Source organism: Daphnia magna, linkage group LG10, assembly GCF_020631705.1.
Source record: "Daphnia magna isolate NIES linkage group LG10, ASM2063170v1.1, whole genome shotgun sequence".
Lineage (NCBI taxonomy): Eukaryota > Metazoa > Arthropoda > Branchiopoda > Diplostraca > Daphniidae > Daphnia > Daphnia magna.
This window is the reverse complement of record NC_059191.1, coordinates 3,615,899-3,635,558: the sequence shown is the minus strand read 5'-3', so window position 1 is coordinate 3,635,558 and position 19,660 is coordinate 3,615,899. Positions and strand designations below refer to the sequence as shown.

Sequence of the window (19,660 nt, the reverse complement as noted above, 5' to 3'; positions counted from 1 at the left end):
TATATAATAATTAATTGGATTTCCATTCGCTAACGTTTATCTCCGCCTTGGAAAAACAAAAATAAAAAAGGATAAATCCGAGCTACCAGATAACGTCACATCATAATAAAGAAGGCACTGAAAGATAAGACATTTTTTTTTTCAAGGCATATGTTACGCACAACTTGGACCGTTTAAATTACTCAAGGTCCGTGAAAGCCAAGAGCGGTGGTGCAAAGTGTCTACTGCATGTAATTAATAATGATAAAGAAGTACAAGCAACGGGCACAAGAAACAATTCAGCTTTTAGGCTAGTCATCATGGCCATACATGGGGACGGGTCACTAAACACTTTCTCACGTCATTTCTCCTGTTCATGTTCGGTTTGCATGTAGCTTGTCCAAGCATTCCGACAGGGGTATAGAAAATCAATCGACAACATTTACAGGTAATTAAAGGCATCGAGAAGGAACACACATTTTAGAAGGGCACACAAGGAAATTCCTAGGCATCTTATTGCTTCACACGTTTTATAGGCACGTCAGATTCTCTTGTACGATGTTACAAAAGATGGGGGCGCGAGACCGGATCAGGGCCCATCTCTCATTACACCTAGAACCAACCCTTCCATACCAGGCACGAACAGTTACAGTTGCATATTTGTTTCAAAAAGTGATGGTTTCGGAATCAAACAAAACAAATGTTGAAACCTTTCTTATTCCCTCTCCCGAAACCCAAAATACAAAAACAATATTTAATACGTCAAAGGAAAGAATAAAGTACGATGCTGCATCTAATCGCATTGCAAGAGAACTACATCCTCTTAGCTTCTTCATCTTCTTCATTTTTTTTTTCTTCTTCTTTTTTTGCACTTCCGAAACCTAACCGTTTTTGATTAACTCTACCGACAGTGGTTAGTTCTATTATCTTTTGTAAGATAGCGTTTCGTATTTTTTTTTTTTTTCATGATCAATCCCATTCTATCGGTTGGCGTAAATTTTTCAGCGAAACGTCGGTTTGTCATTCGACGTACCATATGCTAAATGCATGAGCTTCAAAGTCGAGTTGAAGAAAAGCATTAACGATACTGGCACGCCACCGAAGAATTTTAAAAATTCTTGGGATCCAACTAAATGCAACAATGTTTTTCTTCAGAGCCAAGTAAGGACGTTGTCGACTTTGTTTGAATTCAAAAGAACATCATTCAAGATGTCCGTCGACAACTCTTCTCCTAACTATAAAAAAAAGAATATATAGGATTTAGAAAAAAATATGCATAGCCTACACAGAAATATATATATATTTAAAAATCTTTTTTACGTCTAAAGTCGGCACTAGGTCGTCAGTAGTATCCATATGGGCAGGTAGATCACCGGTTTCCAATCCTCCATTCATGTCGTTCATATCGTTCATGTCAACAGTGCCTACAGAAGCAGGACCTGCAATGTATAAAGAAGATTTTTTTTTTTTTTTTACTTTCCGAAACTATGAAACCCAAAAATAAGAAAAGCCGATCGAAAAATATTTTAGATACAAAAATTTAAATAAAGAAAGGAATAGAGAAATAACTTCAAAAAATTTCTAATTTAAATAAAATCAGGGTAAGAATAGCCAATTTTTTAACGCTGAATTTTGTTGATGAATTAATTACAATCGAGGGTAGTGTCCATTGTGTCATCCATAGAGGCCAGAAAATCTTCGGGTGTATGAGGTAAGCTGTAACTGCCACCCATTCCCAAACCAGAGTCAGCTGATTCTTGACGAGCGTGAAAATCGGTGGCTAAAGACGACGGTGGCACCGTCGAATTCTGCGCGATGCTGGTAGCTGCTCCATTGCCTGCCCCATTGGCGCAAGGATGTGAAACGACGGCCGTAGTAGTAGCCGATGCTGCACTGAGGAACGGATCGGCTGTGTTCGAGCTCAGTTCATTGGCTGCGCTGCTGTTGCTATTTGACTGCGAATGTAGGGGATTCCGCCTCATGGCGAACTCTGTTTGCTGCTGAGAGCCGGAATTATTTTCTTGCTGGCGTACGCGAGTCTCTCGTTCCATCTGCAGGCGAATTCATCAATGCAAAACAAAGATCACACAACACCTTCACGTAAACTAAAATACCATTGCTATAATTTCCTGTTGTCTCTGTCTTAAACGATCCTGTTCCTGTTGTAGTTTTTGAAGCCTCAATTGTTGCTGGGCTGCCTGGGCCGGCGTCAGAGTTGGCTGTGAAGTACCTACACAAACCATTTTATGTATCGACACCAAGTCTTTATATAAACATGGATGCATCGAGGCATTGCTGTTCAGTGAAGAAGAATCCTCACCCGAAGCTGCTGGCTGCTGAGTAATCTGTTGTTGTTGCTGCAAAGCGGCCACGCTCTGTGCTCCTGCCGCGTGTACCATGGGTGGCTTCTGCATATGAATCGCTATAATGGGGGAAAAAGTGAAAGTCATAGCAAAGGGGGAAAGCAACAACAACAACAACAACAACAACAACAACAAATTAGTTAAAAGAAGAAAAAGGAGAAAGAAATAAAAAAATAAATAAAAAAATAAATAAAAAAATAAATAAAAGCAAGAAAGAAAGCAAGAAAGAAGGAAAAACATAAAATAAAATATTTCTTTACGTAGCCGTGGATCAAACCATGAAGTCTTTCTAGTGTGATGATCTATGAAATAGAGTTCTCCTTCCGGTGTCACTGCTTGTTCCCAGCCCTCTGGTAGAGGACCCAAAGCTTGGGTCAAGGCTTGCTGAGAGGCTGCCAACACAGCCGCTGCATTGCTTCCTATGATTGAAACCGAGAGATACAAACCGGAAATGGAAGAATTTGCGTTTGATTTACAAACCGGCAACGGGGGTCGTAACGGCACTCAGTAAAGGTGGAGCCACCATGTTAGGTGGCGGAGCTGGAGACAGGGGCTGGATTTGTTGTTGCAATAGCTTTTTGCGTGGATCCTCCCATGTTGTTGTTTGAGTCAGGTGGCTGAAATATGAAAAGAAACAAGAAAATGGTCACAAATTTTAAAAACATTAAATTGATTTTATTCTACGCCGTACACGTTAATGACACAATAAATTACCATGGCATTGATTGGACTAGTTTAGGTAAACACCCTACACAGCGCCTCATTAAATCAGTAAGAAAAAATAAAACACACACAAAAAAAATGGACGTTAATTGTTCGATGCCACGTCGGAAAGACCTTGGGTTTGTTTCACACTTATATTATCCTACATACGAAGGAGTAATAATAGCGTAAGAAATAGCACACTATGGTCGTGTGACCTTGAGAAGAAAAACTATCTTTTGGAAAGAGCAAAAATGGAGACTACGGAAAACGTAGAAAGGTAGATGGAAAACTCCCGAAGTACGTTCCAACTCGTTTCCGCCACTCGTTCTCTCACACACACCAAAATTTGCCCAGCAAGGTCGTTGGTCGAAACCGGTAATCCAGTTGCACAAAGTGACATTTTTTCAACCCGGATATGAAGAACTAAACCCCGTCAATGCGAATTTTTAAAAAACGTGATTATTAACTACAACTCGCCCAATAGGTCATAACCACTACACAAGCACACAAGCTTGCACAGAATACATTCATACATATATTGTTAAATCTCCTAAATAATGAGAATTAGGGATCAAGCGAGATGGAGTTTGTGAGAATGAATTGAGAATTCTCGGGAATTCCAGAGGAAAAAGATTGGAAAAGGGGAAGGGGGTTAAGACAGGGAGAGAAAGAGAAAGAAAAGAGGAAATATGCTTCGATGTGCCGATTGTTCTCCCGAAATGGTAAATCCGACGGTGGAAGATCGGTAGTAGGTTAGCTCCAATCGTATCAGCCAAGTCATAAACAAAAAGAGCTACACTACGCCTCACAGAAAGAAAGCATTTATACGATTGAAAAAAACAAAAGAAGAAGAAAAAAACTTCCAGAAGAAAGAAGAATGAAAATGATCAAATATGTGGATAGACGAATGTACGTACGGAGGAGAAAGTACTGAAAAAGATGGAAAGGTCAGCTCATAGCCACAGGTAAAGATGCAACTAGGAAGAAATAAGAAGCAATCGGATAAAAACTTGGAGAATGAGAAAACGGTTCCCTCTTCTACAAGAGGAACTTCGTGGTGGTAGAGGGAGGGGGGGGGGAGTCGTCTTCCCCAAGGTCACCATCAAAGAGCAAGGCATTTAATAATAAGCAATCTCGTCGAACAGCAGCAGAAGAGAGGGGAAAAAATGGAAGAGATCCGAGTCCTTGCTACGTATTCTTTCCTAAACACCCTAGGCACATACCCCTCCTTTTCTTTCTTCTTCTTCACAGGTAAAGAATCAAAAAGAAAACAAAAAATTGGTAGGGATAAAGGGAGGCATTCCACAAATCGTATTCCTTCATCTCTGTACATTTGACGTCCCCTCACTGTTTCGGGTTATTCATATGAAAACAATGAGATTTCGACGGTTGGTTCGCCGAACCCTTAAAAAAAAGTATGCGATTAGGTCAACCTCCACCATTCCTTTTTCAATGGTACACGAAATGCTTTAAGTCTCGGATGGGTATTCGTTGGGCCAAGTCTGTGGCTCCCCTTCCAAGTTGGTGATGGAGAACCATTTCGCTATGTGGGTCGAATGGCTCGCCGTAAGCTGAGAAGGACGGGTTAAAACACAAACCATCTCGACAAACCGCGTCTCTAGCAACCGGGCAGACGTTAAAGAGCCAACCTCGAAAACAGTTTTCGGTTGTCAAGCTGACCCAACAATCATTCATTCATAACAGAAAGCATGAAAAAAAAAATGAATCTCGCAGACAGTAGGTTTTTTTTTCTTTTTTTCTACATCACTCTCTGATTGAAGAAAAAACAAAATTCTATATAATAACTATACTTATATATACTACTATTATAAATTAAAAAAAAAAACAAAAAAAAACGTGAAAAATGTGTTTTAAGTAGTTTCACGATAGGCACTGAATCCCGCCATTTATCAACAAATGTATAAAAAATATAAATTAATACAGGTTGCAACACCGGATTCGCTTACATCAAAAACTTTCCAATCTAAATGTCGCTTCACTCTACTGGATCGAGATGGGTTTTTCTAAAGCCACGGCCCGGTTCTATTTTTGCAGTTGGGAGAGCTGCTCAAAACTGCGTCTCAGCGGCGAACTCCGGCTCCTCCTCATCCTCTCCATTATCCCGCTCAACCTGCGCATTTTGCTCAAATCGTCCACCCTCTCAAGACTTTTTATGCGGTGGCTGCTATTGCTCCTCCTCCTCTTACTCTCTCTCTCTGAATCCGCCACCGTTTAATAATAGAAATCCATGACTTTGGAGTTCAACATATCGCAAGCCGATTGAGTTACCTACTCAGCCGAGAACGCCTGTTCTTCACTTACGCCATCGCGCAATAAGCGTTAGACGATAACGCACTGCAAGGTCGTTTACGTCCAGCTATCAGTACGAGCGATAAACAAGCCTCATGCAAAGCTATGAGGCACAAAAACATACCTAAAGAGCACCTTGTGATTTGACCAAAATTTAAAGCTTCTTTTAACATATGGAGGCCTTACTCATCTTTTGACCATACTCCTATATGCTATGCTTAAATAGATATACAGTAAAAATCTGAATCAAGATACATTACTTTAGAAAGTAAACTTGTCCTTGAGGTGTCTTGGCTTGCTCCCATCCTTCAGGAAGTGGGAAGTGATCGAGACTTAGGTCACAACTCTGCTGCTTCAAGTGCTGGTGTACTGGACGTTGTTGACCAGCTGCCAAAGTCTGTTGGAGTGATGCTGGAGAACTGTGTGCTCTCGAATGGTGAATGTTAGCTGATGGTGAAGGATTCAGAGCAAAATGCCCTGAATCTGTACTGTTTTCTCGGCTGTGAGAATTAGATGCCACAGAAGGTGACTTAGATCCAGTTGGAGGTGGTTTAAAAAAAGAATCTGGCAGATTTCGTAACCGAAATGGCAGCTGCAATGGTCTATGAGCATCAGGCTTCAGTACGCTGTCAAACAAGGCTTGTAATTCGGAATCTGAATCGCCACGGATATGAACGATTTGGTTGCGTTCTTTGTGCTCGACCACTTCGGGGTTTTTTGACATTTTAATGATCCCAGATTTTCTAAGCGTCAGAGCAGACAGGATAAGTTGTGGAATCAACACGCAAACAAAGAAGGGCGATATAACGAAGTCGATAAAAAAAAATTAAAAATTTTAACTTAATAATCAGCCGACACACCCTTCCACACAAAAGACAGTCTGGCGAGTAACTGATGCACCTCATCAATGCAACTCGGTAAAAGTGCGGAAGGTGGCAGGCAGGCATAACTTATTTTTTCAATAACAAATATTGATGACACCTGTCGGTAATCTGTTCAACTACAATGATTTAATTCGTTTCGAGCTTCGTGCAATTTAACGGTCGAATGGTGGCTTGGCAAAAAGTATGTTTCCCCCAATCCAACCAAAAACGAAACACAAATTAAAGCTAAAACTCTGTACATTGATCACTTCATTAGTTATCAAACTCCTAGTCGCCCATTAGTATTTTAAGAAATTTCTGACCATACGATAATTTGACCATTTGACTTTGGTGGCTCGGAACTCGAGAACGCTTATGGCTAAAGAGTCCGTTCCACTTATGGTGCTGTATGCCACGTGGACTTAACTGGTCGTATTCACTTCGCGTTTGAAACAGAAAGTTGTTCATTTTATACCCAGAGCATTTATCAGACTTTCCCGAAAGCAGCGGGCGGGTAAGGTGTGTAATCGTGTATTATGCTTTTGAATTTATCAAATGGTCAAGGATTGAAAACACGCATGGGGAGGGAAAAACACGAACCTCCTTGTGAAAATGTAAAAGAACATGTGTCAGAAATACAATAAACCTGTTCAATTCATCTCTCCGTTATTCCATAAAATTAAAATGCGACAAGAATGGATCTGCGTTCACATCATGCACCGTCATGCATCGCACAATCACTTTCTTTTCAGATTTTTCAAAGCAAACGTTTAAATTGAGAACCTCGAGTAAAATGAGTACAGCGGTCAATGTCACCATTTAACAACTGGCACTTTGCGGATGGGGTCTACATCGAATGCATACAGTCCATCGAGTAGAGCTGTACTTTAACTGCCGCAAACGGGAAGGAAAAAACTCATGAAAAAAAAAAAACAAAAAAAACACAATAATAATCATTTTTTGTTGTTGCCAAATCGATTATCCGCAGCGTGCACGACAGGTTTTGATCCCTTATCTCTTTGAAAGTTATTTCCACCAATCTAATCGATAAAATGGGCTTTGAGGTACTTCATCATGCCGAAAGTGCGAAATCTTTTAACCCCTAAACGCAAAAATAGAAATAAATAAATAAAATTCAAATAAAACAAACACTATTGCTAACAAGAGCTCAAAATTTAACGAATATGCTTTTACCAAAAACTTTCTGTAGTTGCTCATCGCAGACGGCAAACTGCTTATTTTTAGGATCCTACGAGAAAACGGGATTAACTGTTAAACAAGTGGGAAATTTAACAAAGGCGCTGATTGCGAACTTACGTAAAGATTTCTTTCTTTGATGATGGACCACATTTTTTTTACCACTTCAGGACGAGGCATGGACTCAGTTCCCATGATATCTGATAACTCGGGGCTTAATTTTACAGCTTTTACCCCTCCCTTAGCAGGTTTTGCTTTGGCAGCTGGAGAACTTTCGGCTTTCTTGGCTGTTATACTGCGTTTCTTTTTGGAGCTCGTTTTCCAGTCTTCGTCCGAGTCTTCGGGGTCCGAACTGTCGGCTCGCTTCTTCTTACCGCCACCTCTTCCACCACTTCGACCTCTTTTCTTACCCGAAGATTTCTTTCCTGGACTATATGATTCGTCGCTGCCTTCGTCCTGCATTGTACGACGAGTGAAGGAAATATCTTCGGCGAAACAATTATACTTCGTTCGAACTTACGCTACTGTCGGAGTTTTCTTCCTCGAATTCTTCGTACTCGCTGCCGGACTCTTGTTGTAGTTTTTTAGGCAGCTTTTTTTTGGCAGCCCCATCACTATCTTCACTATCTTCTTCCTAAAATGAAATAAAATCAATGCATAAAAATTAACGATAAAAGAAACCTTCGTTTCTGACATATGCTTCTACAATACCGCTGGGGTTGGCTTGGACTGAGGCTTCCTTCCACGCGGTGCAGGTAATTTTTTTGGGACCGGTGCTGGAGCATCGTCTGATTCTTCTTCCGATTCTTCCGATTCCTTAAAATATTTGCAGAAATAGGAAGATTTAGTCCTCAAAATGTCTTATGTATGTCGTTATTCTTAAACTGCTTTACTAAATAAGGACTTACTTCCGATTTTCCTTCAGAATCGCTGGATTTTGTGGTCAAGGCTTTAATTTTTTTATCTTCAGCAGCGGATCGAGCTGGTCGCGGCTTAATTTTCACTTCCTTGAAAATAGTTATTTAAAAATAAAACCAGCACATTAAAATACAAGTGGTGATGTTCATGGGTGATGTTCATGGGTGATGTTCATGGGTGATGTTTTTTTTTTTGAGGTTTTTTTATTTATTTTTTTTTTATCTCAAATAAAATGGCATTTAAATACATGCAATTTTGATACTAACCGGATTTTCCGACGTTCCCTTTCGCATCGGCTGGCGTCTTTCTTGTTGCCTGGCTGGTTTTCTTTTAGAAGAATCTTCCTCATTGGGTTTATATTCATCTTCATCTTCATCATCATCTTCATCACCTTCACTCTCTGAGTTTTCTTCATCTTCATCAATTGCTTTAAGACAGAAGAAAAAAAATGAATGTTTAATTCAGATGCATAAATTGTACCAAATCAGTAGATAACTTAAGGTTTAGTTTATCTATCCTTTAAATTATAAATAATTATCTAAAGTTTACATTGATCCAATTTTGTAGGTTTCTTCTTATTCGCCAAAGATTCTTTGCTAGGGTCAGCTTTGTCATCTTCTTTTTTAGTTTTCGTTGCTGTTTCATCTTCTATATGAGGTTTCTTTTCAACTGCCTCCATGACCATTTCATCAATTTCCTTTTTTCTGCAGTATTTAATTAAATTTGTTAGAAAAACAAAAACAGTGGAAATTGAATTATTTAAGTCTGTTGCTTCACAAGTGAATCTGTATCACAGGGTATGTGGTTTAGATGAAAGATTAATGGGCCTGTTAAACATCTACAAACCTGTCACTGAGGTCAAATTTAAGTTTTTCTTCCAGCTGTTGTCGAACTTTCTTGGAAGACAATGTGTCTAAATCAGCACCTTCTAGGATCCCTACAAAAATAAATGCATAGAGTAAATAACAACGATGCTGACACTAAATCAGGAACATGCCGGCTTCATGAAATTTGCGGCTCCTGAACAAATGAAACAAATGCATAAAAGGATAATCACCGTCGATTTCTTTTCTTAAATCTTCTTTACTTATATCAGCCATGCTCATTGTTAAGTCTTTAGAGATATAACTTAAAAAACTATATAAATTTCAGTAAGAAAATTATTCGCAACAAGAAACTTTTGTTCGTACTTCTAATGTGGTGCCCCCAACCTCCAAGCGTTACAACAACTAATCGAGACACTCGCGCTCTAGCGTCTCGGAATTTCAACTTTCAAATTGCATCTGTACGAAGCAGACACAACTAGGCAGTGATCGGTCGAATCAGTTTTAGGGCTCGGCCCCGATCGTTTTCGATCGGGGCGAACCGCGGTTTGCCGGCCAAAAATCACCAAACCGTCGGTTCGGTTTAGACGTTTTTGACTTCGGTGCGGTTCTCGGTTTGGAATTCGGTCAAACCGGTGCGAACCGCCGCCATTTTGAAATTTTTTTGAAAATTTGGCGGAAATTTCAAATCAACCAATCAAATCGCGTTGAGCGTAAAGTGGCGCCAATGGTTGCCAGGTGGGACCTGAGTTGAACTTCGAACTTTGACTAATTGACTTAATTGAGTCAGGTCAGGCTGTCAGGCATTGCTGTAATGGCCTAAATTATCAAACATGGCTAGAGATATGTTAAGTATTCCAGCCACTAGTGCAGGCAGTGAGAGAACGTTCAGCACTGGAAAAGATTGTTTTGGAATTGCTAGGACGAGCCTTAATCCCGAGACTGTTGAAGCCCTCATCTGCTTGCGCTCATGGTTTAAAGCCGGTTTGATCAACGAAATTGATTCACGTTCCCACAATCTGACTGAATTCGATATTGAAAACATTGACGAATGATGATTCAGAAAATTGTTGTAATGATGTAGGCAAAAATACAACTGGTTTTTCACATAATTTACGACTTATACTGTTGTGTAAACTGTGTAAAACTTGTTGTGTAAACTTGTGTAAACTGTCTAATACCGCGGTGTGACCCGTAAGAACCGCGGTGTGACCCAACACACCGCGGTAAAACCGTGGAAACCGCGGTGCGATCGGTTCCCAAAAATTGATAAACCGATCCGCACCGGTTTGGCCTTTTTAAAAAAAGGAACCGCGCGGTTCGGCCAAAATCGTACCCGATCGTCGCGGGGCCGAGCCCTAATCAGTTTTGATTCCAATCAAATTGATTTTCCGATTTCTTATTTTAACCGAAATTTGATTTGATTTTTGATTTTGATTTTACCATTTTTGAATTAAATTTATTCGAATCAATGATTCTCTAAAAAAGAATCCATTTTTAAAATTTTTTTCTGCACGTTTCACACATCTTAATAAACTAGACGTTTTTTTTTGGTAACCGATAACCAAGGTATAGTATAGATGGTAGGCGTACTCGAGTCAAGGCCTACTTAATGGTTAAGGCCTGTAAACATGTATCTACTGCCATGAAGGCGAGAGGTGTAGCCAGAATTCCTATCCCTGCCCCTGTGAGAGCCAATAAGACGAAAAAGGGAGGCGAAGACTTCGCCATCTGGCGTTCAGAATCGAACTCGTTGTAAAATTAATAATAAATATTGAGGCATGAAATGAAAAAATAAACAAAAAATTAAGGGAAATTAGTTATGAAACGGATATGTTTTTTGAACGCATAACAATCAAATAAATATCATTCGTTCTATTTTCGAACCTGTCGAATGTACAGAAATCTTGTCTCAGCGTGTGTTCACGACTTAAACGGAAATAAAAAAGGCAGGGAACTGTTATTAGGGGTTGAGAATGGAATCAAGGATCGGTGTTTCACGTTTACACGTGTTTCTATTGTCTACAGAATGGTCACAAAAAGTTGCGTAGTGCATAGGTGTGCAAATACCAGTAAAAAAAAACGTGTTTCTTTCCATGAGTTTCCCTCGAATAACAGTTTGCGTGATCAATGGATAGGTGAAATTAGGAAGCACGAAGGATTTAAACAGGAGTTTTCAGATAGGTATGAGTTATTGGCTAACAAATGTGTTTGTGGTGAACACTTCACAGCGTCAAGCTATCAGATGCACGTTAATTTCTTGATGTGCCTTAAATGTGATGCGGTACCCGACAAGTGGAAAACAAACCAACGCGTAAGTTTTGTTCTATGTTTAAAGTAGAAAATGTATTGTTCTCATTAAAAATTGTTACATTGAAAAATAAAAAATAAAATGTTAATAAACGTAACAGACATTCTGAACACTGTAAAGCTATATACGATCACCGGGACGTTCTTCGATTGACGAGATGTTTTTTATCTCCTTCGGAACCGATCGCTGTACGGGAAAGTAGATCGAATAAAACCCGTGACTTCTTCATCTATCAATCACAATTGACATGGGTAAAAATTGGACGAAATCTAATGACTGTGTCCAGTAACGCTTCGGTAAGGCTACAATCTAGGAGAGCTAACATTCTTGAAATTAACGCATGCAACGTACAATTCGATAAAAGAGTTTGATTTAATACCTGGCGAAAAACGACTTTCCTAGGACTTTTAATTCTGTACGAGAATCGCATTCCCTTGGGCAGTAAATTGAAATTTTCTCTGTCTTCCTTTACTCTTCCTGATTTTTCCTTGCAACATTCCCGTTCATAACAACCATTTGGGTCCCATTTCTGAAAATAAATTATATTTGTTAAATTATATTTCACTATGAATAGTTATATTACCGCATCATATTTTCTTTCTTGCAGATGAAGATCCCGAGATGAATAACTCAAACAAACTCCGTCTTCTTCCATATATTCAGCAAGCAGCAACGTTCACTCCAAATATGAATGCGGCCAACGACGCAATCCTCCTGTTACCAATCCGTCGGCTTCTACCATCGCTGCCGCATGAAGCAGCTCTTTCGCCAAGAGAACGTCCAGTAGTATGCCGAAGAATCAATTTTTCGGAAGATGAATTAAAGAATGTCGATTGCTTAGACAATTCAGGCATGGACAATCAGGATCAGCCAATTTACAATCCGGTGGTATTGTTATCAACCATTCCGCCGAGTGAAATGGAAACTACAACCATATCTCTGAGTGAAATGGATGCTAAAACCATTCCGCCGAGTGAAATGGAAGCTAAAACCATTCCGCCGAGTGAAATGGAAGCTAAAACCGTACCGCCAAGTGAAATGGAAGCTACAACCATTCCGCCGAGTGAAGTAACTGCAAAGCAAGGTCATCCAAGGGCAAGGCAAATCCGTCACTCAATCACAAGACGATGTAACTCTCGCAATGACTGGGTAGATTTATCAAGTTGGCAATCAGATGAAGTAGGTGGCCGTGCGGAAGAAAAAACCCTGTCATTTATGAATTCCGATAAACAAAAAAAAAAATTAAGACATGCAAATTTACTTCAATTGCTGAGAAGAGAGAGGGCACTACTCAATATTATTTCAAAACTTAAAATCTAATAAACAACATTACCTCTATTGTTTTTTACAGACCGTGGTGGCCTTCTCTATCCCACAGTTAAGTTTGTTTCAAGGCTGTGGACGGTGTATCTATTTGTAAAGGAGTGCCTTTGACAGATGTCAAGCTCGACTTTCATGTTGAAGGGCCTTGTTGAATTCCTTCTGCCCCATCTGGAGACATGTAACACTTTTCTCTGTGATATCGCTCGTCCTGGTGAAAATAAAAAAGCATTAATTGAAGTTATTTTGAGAAAATGTTTGAAACCAATTTTGTCTAACAAGAGAAAGTTGCGTTTAAGTTTAAATAAGAAGACCAGTACCTTGGGTCCAGCCAATAAGGAACGTAGGGCCAGAACACTGAAACAATAAATGAAACTCAAATTCTACAGCATTTTCTATTTCTTAAATTTAAATAACAAAATGCTTACCAATATTTGGCTGAAGACGTCAAACGTCAGTCCCAACCCCCATTTTCTTTCTACCTTCCTATCCTTACGAGGTGCCATTTTTGAACGCCAGATGGCGAAGTCTTCGCCTCCTTTTTTCTTCTGATTGGCTCTTGACTGGGGAAAGGATAGGGAATTTTGAAAATCCTCTCGCCGTCATAGGGGAACATTCAAGTTTACAGGCCTTAACCATTAAGTAGGCCTTGACTCGAGAGGGCACATATGGACCAAAAAATGATATTCCGTAAATGGCAACGTTTAGGTCGAATGGGGCAGATTTTGCATGGGTTTATATGGAACTACCACAAATTAATTCATTCAACTTTTAGAAAAAAAATAATTTTACTAAAATAAAATCTGATTCATGTGTAGAATTGTTTTCTTTATACAGCTCATTTTATTTAAAAAGTGTTTAAATTTTGTACTGCTGTCGCCTAAGTCTACCTATGCGTTTTTCTTATTTTTAATAATTATTTAGAAATAAAAAAAATCATTCTTATAAAATGAGCTGTATTAAGAAAGCAATTCTACATTTAAATCAGATTTTTTTTAAGTAAAATTATTTTTTTTCTTAAAGATGAATTTATTAATTCGCGGTAGTCCCATATAAGCCCATGCAAAATCTGCCCCATTCGACCTAAACGTTGCCATTTACGGAATATCAAGATCTGGCCAAGATTTTTGTGGGAAGGGCTACAGGAGTACGCCTACAACTTGATCTCGGTCGTCGGGGCGAACCCTACCGGCTTTTCGGGGGACAATAGAAAGTGGTAGGGTTCGCCCCGACGACCGTAGGCACGGTAGCGCTCGTGGTGGCGAAGGGCTACAACACATTATAAACACGAATAGGCTACATGCAGTCTGCAATGGATTAATTTTGTTGGTTATCTTTTCTTTTCAGTATTCTTTTATGTAGTTGTAGTTTTAGATTAGAATCTTAGATTTTCATTATTATTACAATGACAAGTGTGCCATCTGAGGAAGAAACGGGAAATCCCATCGATGATGTAGCCGAAACAGAAAAGTTTGAGTTTGGGAAAGGATACGATTTAACTTATTTTAAAGATATTAGGGTATGTTTTTAAGATGTATATGCTTATAAGTTACTTAATTTAATTCTTTTCTTATAGGAGAAATATCGAGGAAAAAGAAAGGCAAGAAGAAGAACTGCACAAGGCCTTGTTGAAATTCCCAGTTATCCAACCCGCCCAGCCCTTTGGTTGGATTTTAAAAAGTCCAAAGGAACCTGCAGCTCCAGACGTACATCCATTCACAGCATTGTAAGTATAAAGCTACCATATTTCTGACACATATTAACACTTCACAATTTTAAAGCAATCTAAAACAGCCTTCGAAAATGGAATGGACCATTTTACGCTGTCTGCATCCCAAAATGTACAGGAATGGTCCACTGACGTCAGTGGGTATGGGAATCTTGCAGGTGAGTTTATGAAAACACCAGAATGTCATGCTGCAGTAGTCGCTTGGACTGCGTTGGTTAAAAAATACCAATGTAAGTAGTTTAGATAAGTAACATGTTTTGTTCATTAGACTTTTAATTACCTGTATATTCTATAGTGAAAAGGGAAACAGATTCAGGCTGATGTTGAATCCGACTTTTTGGATGAAGACACGTTCGCCTACGACATTGAAAATGGCATCGAAGACCTTCTATTAGATAATATTCAAGAAGATGGTGATGAGGAAAATGAAGCATACGAAGAAGATAGCGAAGAGGAGACTGCTGATTACCAGGATTACAGCGACGAAGAGACAAACGATTATCAAGACTACGCTGACGAGGACAATGAAGGAAACAATTAATATCGATCGTTTAAAACTCTCTTATATATAGTTATGCTAATCCTGTAATTAGGGCTACTTTTGAAATGGAGCTATTGATGAAAGGGAATAAAAGTATAATTATGAGGTTTTTGATTTGTTTCATTAACATTATTCGTCATCCTTATAGGCCTATCCGAGTGCGCGTGAAAATAAAATTATTTCGCAGTTAATTATACATGCCTATGTTGATATCAGACTTAATCTGACATGATATTACGATTCAGCGTCAAAAGTTGAGTTAGAGGTGTAATTTTTATTAATGTTAGTGGTTCAGCCGCATAGTAGCGTGCGTGAAAATAAAAATTCGTTCACGGTTAATTACACAAACGTGTGTTCATTTAAGGCTTATTCTGACCTGATATTCCGATTCAGCGTCAAAAGTTGAGTTAGAGGTGTAATTTTCATTCATTTTGGTAGTAGCCTGCGGGATTTAGTTTTTAGCGATCAAATTTTTTACTGAAAAAAGTCCGCCCTGTAACTGTAAGCGAGTTACTGCGCTTTTTTTCCTTAAAAAAAAAGTGTCGTAAACCAATAACTCCCGCAGGCTACCACCAATATGAATGAAAATTACACCTCTAACTCAACTTTTGACGCTGAATCGGAATATCAGGTCAGAATAAGCCTTAAATGAACACACGTTTGTGTAATTAACCGCGAACGAATTTTTATTTTCACGCACGCTACTAGGCGGCTGACAACCAAAATTAATGAAAATTACAATTCCGACTCAGATTTTTATGCTGAATCGAAATATCAATTCAGAATCAGCCTAATATGAACATACGCATGTGTAATTCACTGCGAACGAATTTTTATTTTCACGCGCGCTACTAGGCGGCTGACAACCAAAATTAATGAAAATTACAATTCCGACTCAGATTTTTATGCTGAATCGAAATATCAATTCAGAATCAGCCTAATATGAACATACGCATGTGTAATTCACTGCGAACGAATTTTTTATTTTCACGCGCGCTACTAGGCGGCTGACAACCAAAATTAATGAAAATTACAATTCCGACTCAGATTTTTATGCTGAATCGAAATATCAATTCAGAATCAGCCTAATATGAACATACGCATGTGTAATTCACTGCGAAATAATTTTTATTTTCACGCACACTATTATGCGGCTGGCTAATAATTCAATGAAAAAACGCATAAAAAACTTTTTATTTACTTGCATGCGGTAAACGACTTCCCAAGAAATACTTGATCGGAGCTAATGATTTTTCCCCCACAAATTTTACGTGATTGTGATGGGATTTGTACTTTTTATATTGGTGAATACGTACTTATATCTACGTGACTACGTTACTTATTTTGATTGAATTCTTCATTTATCAAAATATATTTTAATGGAGTTACAATGCATACATATCGTTTTGAACCCGCCACAGTTCTGATGGAATGAACTTCATCAATCATCATGGCGAAAAATCCTATGTTCATCACAAGTTAGTAAGACGGTAAATTGTTCAAAGATAGTTTTTCCTTCTTTATGCTCATCACAGTACATTGGGTCAACCTGGGGGGGGGGGGTCAACTACTTATGTAGCGTTGAGACTAAAAATTGGCCAGGTCTGAACTAAACCAGCAATAAAACCTGAATTGACACTTTTGAACTGCTTTGTTTACCTTGTTTATATTGACAGTATGTTGTAGGACAGTGTGTTGTAGCCCTTCGCCACCACGAGCGCTACCGTGCCTACGGTCGTCGGGGCGAACCCTACCACTTTCTATTGTCCCCCGAAAAGCCGGTAGGGTTCGCCCCGACGACCGAGATCAAGTTGTACGCCTACCATGCTATTACACCTAGGGATCGGCCCCGATCATCCATAATCGGGTCAACCACCCGCCCCGCCCCGGGAAAAGGCAATCGGGGCTGAATCGGGGTTCCATTTCGTCAGCCAGGGCAGGGCGGGGCAAAAATCGAGGTTAACCCGCTTGCCCCGACGCCATTTGCAAAAATGGCGCCTGAATTTAAACTACGAATTTGGGTCGGGTTTTTATCGGGGGAACCGGGGTAAACTCCCCGATTTTCATCATAATAATCGATTTCGCCTCGATCGATTATGTTTTTACGTCGATTGATTGCAATCGGGGTTGCAGCCCCGATTAGGCACCCCGATACAACCCCGATTGAGATCGGGGTTCAAAAATTTTCACCCAAAGCCCCGAACGCCCCACCCTGGGCCCCGAATTTCGAAACCCGATTTGCAAAATGCACCCCGATTAGGGTCGGGGCCGATCCCTAATTATACCATGCGATAACTTTTAATTCTGATTTAAATTTTTGCTTTTTGATTCTGATTCTTGATTCTTAATTCTAATTAAAAAATCATTGAAATATTCCGATTTTTGACTCTTTGATTGTGTTATTCTATTCTAATAGAGCAAGTGACTGACGCGTACTCCCTACTGTTTTACGAACGCACCTTACTATTTTAAGAGAGAAATTGCGGCTGGCAGCCATGTTTATCTCAAAACAAACATGGCTTCCAGCCGCAAAAGCTAATCTTATAACACCAAGGTGCGTTCGTAAAACAATGGGGGTACGCGTCAGTCACTTGCTAGTTTTAAATCGAAAGCTGATACCAGCCACACTTAACATACTGGACAGCATCACACATTATTTTGTGTTCAGTTAATTTCTATTGTCTATCCTAACTTCTTCTTGTAATAAAAATAAATAAATAGATGTCTCGAACTTAATGGTTGGCAAGAACTAAAATATATGTTAATTTTGGCTAGATATCAGTTTTAAATGAAAAAATATAGATGGCGTTTTACCGAGTCAAGTAGCTATCAGCAGATAATTTTAAATGTAAAAGTCATCCTATAATCATTTATTTAAGAAAAATTAGATAGAAATGGTTGTTTCAGTTTCTTTTAAAATTTTTTAATAAATTCGAACTACATAATAAAAAAGTTGGGTTCACAATAAAATCATTTGAAATGAAAATATTAATAATCAAGGATATCACATTTTTTTCGTGCAACAAATCAATTTAGCAAGGTTACAAATATTTTATTTTCAATAGAGCAGTAAAACATCCTGCGTTGCGCGTTTTCCACAAATGCGAAAATCTCATTTGTGTCCAGTTCTGCAGCAGCCTCTTATGGAGAAACCATCTTCTTCACGTTAAAAATTAAGTTTTTATAACTATAATTTAGATTTCCCCCTTTTCTTCCTAGCAGTGGGTACCCTATTCATCTTTTCATTTCCCAATATTTTTTTCTAGCTCTAGTTCTATCTACTTTATTTTTATTTTATTTTTGTTTGTAAGTTGCTCGTCTCTTTTAGCCGAAGAATTTCGTTTGCTGCCAGAAATTCGTCTGGTACAAGGGGATGAACAATAAACCATTCACAAACAATAGCTAAATAAAAATAAACCAGATAGAACTAGGGCTAGAAAAAAAATTGGGAAATGAAAAAATGAATAGGGTACCCTCTGCTAGGAAGAAAAGGGGGAAAATCTTAATTATATTTATGAAAACTTATTTTTTAACATGAAGAAGTTGGTTTCTCCATAAGACGCTGCAGCCGCAGCAGACCAACTTGAACACAAATGAGATTTTCGCATTTGTGGAGAACGTGCAACGTAGGATGTTTTACTGCTCTATTGTTTTAAAAAACACGATTTTATAAAGCTCGTGTACTTAATCGATACCGAGTGTGTATGGGCGAAGAGAACTCCTACACAAAAATCAGGTATTAGTGATTTGAAGATAATTTTTTTATCAGCAACAAATAAAATATCATCCTATCAATTCCAGACACACGTGGCGCCATAAGAATACATGGAAATAGAACTGGGTGGTATTAATCATTTGGTGGATACTTTATACTGCAATACACAAACAGAAAACGGCATGCACTCTTTTGGGCGAGTTACCAAAAGGACTCCAGGGTAAACGACTTTTGGTTGCAGGTTTCCGACACTTGGACATCTGGCACACGACGCCAGGACATCTGCCCATCGATTTCAGGACTAGTGGTTCCCGACATTAGGACACAACAACAAAATGTTGCTGAACCCAATTAGCAGAATACTCGACCAGTACTCAGCGACGAAAAGACTTCCAGGGGCGCGTCAAGTGGCAAATCAGACGAATCCTGATTCTTCTGATTAACAACAATACACTAGAAACGCTATATACCTGATCTCAGCAGCCTCCTGCCGGTAATCAGCTTGTACTAAACTTTATACAGGACCTTAGGGAAAATCAGGATTCGTCTGATTTGCCACTTGACGCGCCCCAGTTAAACGACGAGTGGCCCAGCTGGCACAGGTTACTGCTGGGAAGTGACCATGAAACGACCTCTTTTGGCTTGGTAACAACCCGAAGTAAAAACCAGGTCATGTCCGATTTACTGTCTATTGCACACGCCTGGTCACGACCAATTGAAATTATTAGGTAATGACCCAGTGTGTGTAATAAACTGTGAACTGGTGCCAACCTGGTTTAACTCGGGTAGTGACCAAGCAAAAAGAGGTAGTTTAATGATCACTTCCCAGCAATGACCTGTGCCAGCTGCGGATCAAGAGAAAAACGGTTTACAACTTGATTTACT

At 39.1% G+C, this 19,660-nt stretch overlaps 4 protein-coding genes and 1 long non-coding RNA gene across 7 annotated transcripts; 3 read left to right on the top strand and 2 right to left on the bottom strand.

The window, feature by feature from the left end:
- Nucleotides 1-834: 834 nt before the first annotated feature.
- Nucleotides 835-6,260, bottom strand: LOC116932756 (transcriptional coactivator YAP1). Of its 2 annotated transcripts, none has more exons than XM_032940581.2 (8): nt 5,618-6,260; nt 2,823-2,959; nt 2,603-2,761; nt 2,300-2,401; nt 2,094-2,209; nt 1,631-2,030; nt 1,300-1,418; nt 835-1,214 (listed from the first exon to the last, which is right to left on the bottom strand). In XM_032940581.2, the coding sequence occupies exons 1-8, from the start codon at nt 6,079-6,081 to the stop codon at nt 1,131-1,133; spliced, it is 1,581 nt and encodes a 526-aa protein (XP_032796472.1). In that variant the 5' UTR covers nt 6,082-6,260; the 3' UTR covers nt 835-1,130. The 2 variants fall into 2 exon arrangements, with proteins under 2 accessions (XP_032796472.1, XP_032796473.1); XM_032940582.2 differs by having other exon boundaries at nt 2,109-2,209.
- Nucleotides 4,543-7,323, top strand: LOC123477053. Its single transcript, XR_006652256.1, has 2 exons — nt 4,543-4,784; nt 4,992-7,323. It is a non-coding gene; the product is annotated as an uncharacterized LOC123477053 (long non-coding RNA).
- On the bottom strand, nt 6,736-9,568 carry LOC116932757 (nucleolin). The gene is made up of 10 exons (XM_045180283.1): nt 9,393-9,568; nt 9,182-9,272; nt 8,885-9,039; nt 8,602-8,762; nt 8,326-8,424; nt 8,129-8,233; nt 7,938-8,051; nt 7,538-7,873; nt 7,415-7,469; nt 6,736-7,322 (listed from the first exon to the last, which is right to left on the bottom strand). Exons 1-10 carry the CDS (start codon nt 9,439-9,441, stop codon nt 7,261-7,263), a joined length of 1,227 nt encoding a protein of 408 aa, XP_045036218.1. The 5' UTR covers nt 9,442-9,568; the 3' UTR covers nt 6,736-7,260.
- Nucleotides 9,569-9,992: 424 nt separating this feature from the next.
- Nucleotides 9,993-13,020, top strand: LOC116932476. Its single transcript, XM_045179963.1, has 2 exons — nt 9,993-10,143; nt 12,045-13,020. Exons 1-2 carry the CDS (start codon nt 9,993-9,995, stop codon nt 12,788-12,790), a joined length of 897 nt encoding a protein of 298 aa, XP_045035898.1. The 3' UTR covers nt 12,791-13,020.
- Nucleotides 13,021-14,058: 1,038 nt separating this feature from the next.
- Nucleotides 14,059-15,169, top strand: LOC123476882. Of its 2 annotated transcripts, none has more exons than XM_045179827.1 (4): nt 14,059-14,309; nt 14,367-14,516; nt 14,572-14,677; nt 14,815-15,169. In XM_045179827.1, exons 1-4 carry the CDS (start codon nt 14,196-14,198, stop codon nt 14,838-14,840), a joined length of 396 nt encoding a protein of 131 aa, XP_045035762.1. In that variant the 5' UTR covers nt 14,059-14,195; the 3' UTR covers nt 14,841-15,169. The 2 variants fall into 2 exon arrangements, with proteins under 2 accessions (XP_045035762.1, XP_045035761.1); XM_045179826.1 differs by having other exon boundaries at nt 14,062-14,309; nt 14,572-14,749.
- The last annotated feature ends 4,491 nt before the right edge of the window (nt 15,170-19,660 follow it).

What these genes read in the sequence shown, in the direction of transcription:
- LOC116932756 (XM_032940581.2), bottom strand. Translation starts at nt 6,081, where the DNA reads ATGTCAAAAAACCCCGAAGTGGTCGAGCACAAAGAACGCAACCAAATC. An exon ending in ATGGTTTGATCCACGGCTAC is followed by an intron (nt 2,402 to 2,602) that starts GTAAAGAAATAT and finishes CCCCCATTATAG; the next exon opens with CGATTCATATGCAGAAGCCA. An exon ending in TCAGCAGCCAGCAGCTTCGG is followed by an intron (nt 2,210 to 2,299) that starts GTGAGGATTCTT and finishes TGGTTTGTGTAG; the next exon opens with GTACTTCACAGCCAACTCTG.
- LOC116932757 (XM_045180283.1), bottom strand. Translation starts at nt 9,441, where the DNA reads ATGAGCATGGCTGATATAAGTAAAGAAGATTTAAGAAAAGAAATCGAC. An exon ending in AGTCCAAGCCAACCCCAGCG is followed by an intron (nt 8,052 to 8,128) that starts GTATTGTAGAAG and finishes ATTTCATTTTAG; the next exon opens with GAAGAAGATAGTGAAGATAG. An exon ending in TCAAAGAAAGAAATCTTTAC is followed by an intron (nt 7,470 to 7,537) that starts GTAAGTTCGCAA and finishes GTTTTCTCGTAG; the next exon opens with GATCCTAAAAATAAGCAGTT.
- LOC116932476 (XM_045179963.1), top strand. Translation starts at nt 9,993, where the DNA reads ATGGCTAGAGATATGTTAAGTATTCCAGCCACTAGTGCAGGCAGTGAG. An exon ending in GCGCTCATGGTTTAAAGCCG is followed by an intron (nt 10,144 to 12,044) that starts GTTTGATCAACG and finishes CACTATGAATAG; the next exon opens with TTATATTACCGCATCATATT.
- LOC123476882 (XM_045179826.1), top strand. Translation starts at nt 14,196, where the DNA reads ATGACAAGTGTGCCATCTGAGGAAGAAACGGGAAATCCCATCGATGAT. An exon ending in CTTATTTTAAAGATATTAGG is followed by an intron (nt 14,310 to 14,366) that starts GTATGTTTTTAA and finishes CTTTTCTTATAG; the next exon opens with GAGAAATATCGAGGAAAAAG. An exon ending in GTTGGTTAAAAAATACCAAT is followed by an intron (nt 14,750 to 14,814) that starts GTAAGTAGTTTA and finishes TATATTCTATAG; the next exon opens with TGAAAAGGGAAACAGATTCA.